This window comes from Myotis brandtii, unplaced genomic scaffold (assembly GCF_000412655.1).
Source record: "Myotis brandtii unplaced genomic scaffold, ASM41265v1 scaffold381, whole genome shotgun sequence".
Taxonomy (NCBI): domain Eukaryota; kingdom Metazoa; phylum Chordata; class Mammalia; order Chiroptera; family Vespertilionidae; genus Myotis; species Myotis brandtii.
The window spans coordinates 1,156,234-1,160,934 of record NW_005364633.1 but is presented as its reverse complement, the minus strand read 5'-3'; the positions used below and the strand labels follow the sequence as shown (position 1 = coordinate 1,160,934).

At 42.4% G+C, this 4,701-nt stretch overlaps 1 protein-coding gene across 1 annotated transcript in view; it reads left to right on the top strand.

Moving 5' to 3' along the window:
• The window catches only part of TMEFF2 (transmembrane protein with EGF-like and two follistatin-like domains 2), a gene marked incomplete at its 5' end in the record, with an annotated part of 240,715 nt that overhangs the window by 230,701 nt on the left and 5,313 nt on the right, over window positions 1–4,701 (top strand). The window contains one exon of the mRNA XM_014544768.1: window positions 3,517–3,640. Within this exon, the coding sequence (XP_014400254.1) occupies window positions 3,517–3,640 (124 nt within the window). The remainder of the gene's footprint in view (window positions 1–3,516; window positions 3,641–4,701) is intronic.

The following is a 4,701-nucleotide window of genomic DNA, read 5'->3' as shown; positions in this document are numbered from 1 at the left end:
CCCAGCTTCTGTAATTCTTGACTGGAGTATTGACTAGCAATGGGTTAGTCAACTCAGATTATACTAGAAATTGTTTCCTAAAAGGGTCAGGATATCTTTTTATTAAATATATTTTTATTGATTTCAGAGAGGAAAGAGAGAGAGAGAGAGATAGAAACATCAATGATGAGAGAGAATCATTGATCAATTGCCTCCTGCACACCCCCTATTGGGGATGGAGCCCACAGCCCAGGCATGTGCCCCGACCAGGAATCAAACAGTGACCTCCTGGTTCATAGGATGACACTCAACCACTAAGCCATGCCCCAGGCTAGAGTCGGGATCTTTTAAAACAAACCATTTGTAAACATTTAAATAGAAAATTAGTCAAGGATTTTAAAGACAGGGAAAGTTTCTACCATTACCACTCTCTATTAGAGGAAAGAGCATGCCCCTTACATTAAATCTCCTTTTATATGGAAGACAGAGAAATTGATGTCAAAATCATCAGCCCCTGGAGGGAACATACCATACAGACTTCCAGAGTATCATTTATATAATTTTAAAGCTCTAAATGCTTTATTATTGCTTGAATACCTATGCATAAACATCAGAATTACAAATACAATGGTCCATACACATATTTGGTTGGTATATTAAATTTCTGTGTCTCTATTTTTCTTAATATACTTAAATTTCATTCCTAAAATATGTCTATGGCATTACTAGGAGTGGTTATATATTCAGGTTTTCAATCAGCCGGTATACTTGGTTGGATTGACTATAAATTTGTTGACATATATTGATGTTTCCTCATTTTCTTGCCCAGGGATCATTTCTTCTACTCATTTATTTTCAATCTCCCTACTTTCGTGTTCGACAGAATCCCACAAATAGAGCGCTCTGAGCTCATGAGGGATGGTGTAAACTATTTAGCGGATTTGATGATGGATACGCTTCCCCTCCCAGGTGATCGCCCTGGCTGGGTAATGAACTTTGTAAAAAGATGCAGCTTTTACCACAGCGAGGCAACAGATTCACTCCCACAAGCTCCTGTTTTGCCCTCGGTCTTCAGCTCATAATCGTGAATATGGTACAAATCCAGAAACAAACAGTATGGGGTGAGGGACAGAGTTAAAAATAAAATAGCCTTAAAAACGGATTTTCAGTTAAGGAAATTCTTGGTCTCCTCTTACAACTGACAGAAAGACAAAGAGCCCAATAAAGAACTCGGGGGCTGAAGTCCCGGCCCCCCTGGCAGGTAGGGAGCTGCAGAAAAGGCTCCCCGTGCAGGTGTGTGGAAGCACTGGAGGGTGGCTAACGAACCCTAAATAGAAGTGCTTAATAGTTTGCTGTGGGGGAAAGATCCAGAATTACGAGGGGAAATCAGTGCTGGCTCATTACATCAGCAGTGGGGCCAGCTAACCCCACTGCTAGATCGTCTTTAAGCAGCAGGTGCCTGGTTTGACGCGAGCTTGCAGCCCCCGGGTTGCGGCACAAAATGAGCCAAGTCGGCTGCTCTGTGGGTTCATGCGTGATCATAAGGTGCATCTAAACACCGTGGTTGCCCTACTTCCATTTCGGTCACGTGGCCCGCTATTGGCTATTTCACTCAACATTCATCCATTTCAGTTTGGTGCTTGCTTACTGTAGCTGCAATTAGTTGCCCAAAACACCATGATGCAAAATTCCAAAATAGTTCGGAAGAATGGGAGAAACCAAAAAAAAAAAAAAAGAAAATTCTGCCTATGCTTAGTCTTTCCGTGGAAGTGTTTCCTTCAGTTTAATGGCAAATATCATAGTAGGAATATGACAGCACCAACGAAAGGTCACCTGTACAGGTAAAGAGTCACAGACACAGACACCTGGGTGACTCAGCTGCCACCTCAGTCTCCCCAGCATCCTCTTCGGAGATCCTTTATGAATGTGGATCTGGAATTAGAAATATTGCCCCTCATAACAATGTATGTAAATATTTCTACACAAGAAAGCACTTCACTTATTTAACAATTTTTTTCAAACTTTAATGTTTTGCAGTGGACACCTAGATCTTAAAATGTATAGATATTTCACAGCTTTGCTTAAACATAAAAAATACATTTGTCTGACTCACTAATAACGAAGGTATGTTTTTTTCTCCTGATGACTAGAAAAATCATCCATGAATGTCAGTAAAAATGATAAGAACACACTATAATAAAAAATTATGTGTGGAAATAATCATCTATTTCATAAGCATCGTAGTTCATTCTCAATCGTCCATTACCGCTGACCAGGTACTGTGGTGTTGAAGGGTACTTTAGATGGACGTTAGGAAGTTACATTGCCTTTATGTTTGGGCAAGAATTTTAAAATATGTCAGGTCTCAGGTCATAGAAAAGACTCCAAGTAGGCAAAACTTTATATTATAAAATGAACATATAAGGAATCAAAAGACTGCTTAGAGATGACATTGCAAATATGAAGCAAAAGTATTTGGATTAACAAAAGTCAGAAAACTATTTTAATATCTCTAGGAAAATATGAGAAAACAAAACTTCCTAATGACAGCCCTAACCGGTTTTGCTCAGTGGATAGAGTGTCGGCCTGTGGACTGAAGGGTCCCAGGTTCGATTCCAGTCAAGGGCATGTACCTTGGTACCTGGTTGCAGGCACATCCCCAGTAGGAGGTGTGCAGGAGGCAGCTCATCAATGTTTCTCTCTCGTCAATGTTTCTAACTCTATCCCTCTCCCTTCCTCTCTGTAAAAAATCAATAAAGTATATATTTTTTTAAAAAATTCCTAATGACAAAGGAGGGGGTTTATTTTAAAACACAAGATTTTTTTTTCTTTATCACAAGTTTAAATTTCACGTAACACTGTTAACATGGGCCAAATGTTATGCATTACACACATTTACAGCATTGGGTATGTTCTGCGTTAGTATCTACATAAGCGATTATGAAATAACGTTTGCTCTTTCAATAGCTTTACTCTGGCAATAAGAAAATGTATGGGTGCTAGTAAAATTCATGTTCACAGTCGATGAAGAAAGCCTGAAAGAAAACATTTGTTGAAATTTGCATTCAGTTTTGGAAAACATCTGCTTAACCACTGAATGCAGACATATTTTAACTTTTAAGCTCCCACATTGAGAAAGTATCAAGGTACTGCAGCAGTTTTCTTTGAGGGACATTATGCTGGGCTTTGATATTCAAAAAATAGGCTGTTTCTTCTTGGATTATTTTATGATAAATGGACAGTCTCTACACAAAAACATTAAGGCTGTCTGCCAATGCATGGACACATTACTGGCTGCTGAAGATGTATGAAACTGCATAAAAGCATGAAAGCATGGGGTAATTCTGCAGCTCCCTTTCTAAACACAATTGTAGAGATGTCTGTCTTTCAATTCTCCCTTTCTTCTGAGGCGTGGCCTTCTAGTTCCTGCCCTTTTGAATACTTTTACCTACTGTAACTTTGCTTCTTAGTGTCTGGTTGATCTTACCGGGCTCAGAAACGTATTGACAGGGCGCTTGCTTTTATCTGTGTCCACAGAGAATGCTAACAAATTGGAAGAAAGTGCCCGAGAACACCACATCCCCTGCCCGGAACATTACAACGGCTTCTGCAAGCACGGGAAGTGCGAACACTCCATCAACACGCAGGAGCCATCCTGCAGGTAACGCTTCATCGTTGACCTCTGAGATGTATCGCGTAGACACATAGACACCCAATGCTGGACTGGTACAGGGACCGGGACGCCATTCTGCCCGAATGGGTGGTCAGCAGCCAAACTAGTCTCTGCCTCTCCCGCCCACACAGGCCCCCTCCGGAAACCCATGCAGTGTGTGTGCCTTGCGCACCCCAGTGCTGTGTAACACATCATTACAGACATGCTCTTCTGGTAGAATGTCACATTGTACTCGGAGCGTCACAAGCTCCTTAAAGACTCAGGCTCCTCTGTTTTCTTTGCCCTCTTCCCCGGGGACATAGGCCAGCACGTGGCACAGAGCAGGTGCTTCGTTATAAGCAGTTCTCAAACACGCGGGTGGGGACGCCTTCCTGCCCCAGGACGACCTCGTTGCCCCTCGGAGGCCATCTTTCCCCTAGTCCCTCGGGTCTCAGAATAGAGGTCATGGCCCTTGGTTATGCCAGGCACGTTCTTTTCTGTGGCCCTGCTACCCACCAACCTTGTATAGTGAGGTGATAGCGATCCCTCCACAGACCCAAGCTCAGTGACACACAAGGAAACCGCTTGTCCGGATTTAGTTAATAAATATACACATCTGCTCAGTATTCACAGAGAGAACCTGTTTCTTTCCGAGATGGTAAAGCCAGAGTAAAAACACCAATGCAGGTTTATTAAAGGAATACACAGGTGGCATATGATGAAACAGGTTGTGTATTGATATACAATGAAAGGACTTTCTGGCTGGCTGGTTGTAGCTCAGTGGTTGAGTGTCGACCTATGAACCAGGAGGTCATGGTTCAATTCCAGATCAGGGCACAGGCCTGGGCTGCGGGCTCAATCCTCAGTGTGGGGCGTGCAGGAGGCAGCTGATCAATGACTCTTTCTCATCATTGATGCTTCTATCTCTGTCCCTCTCCTTTCTCTCTGAAATAAATAAAAATATATATATTTTTTAAAAGAAAGGAGTTTCTCTCCCTCTGTCTTCCTCTCCCCTTCCCTGTCCTCCTCCTCCTCCCCTCCCCACTCTTCTCAGCAAATGTTTCCCTTCC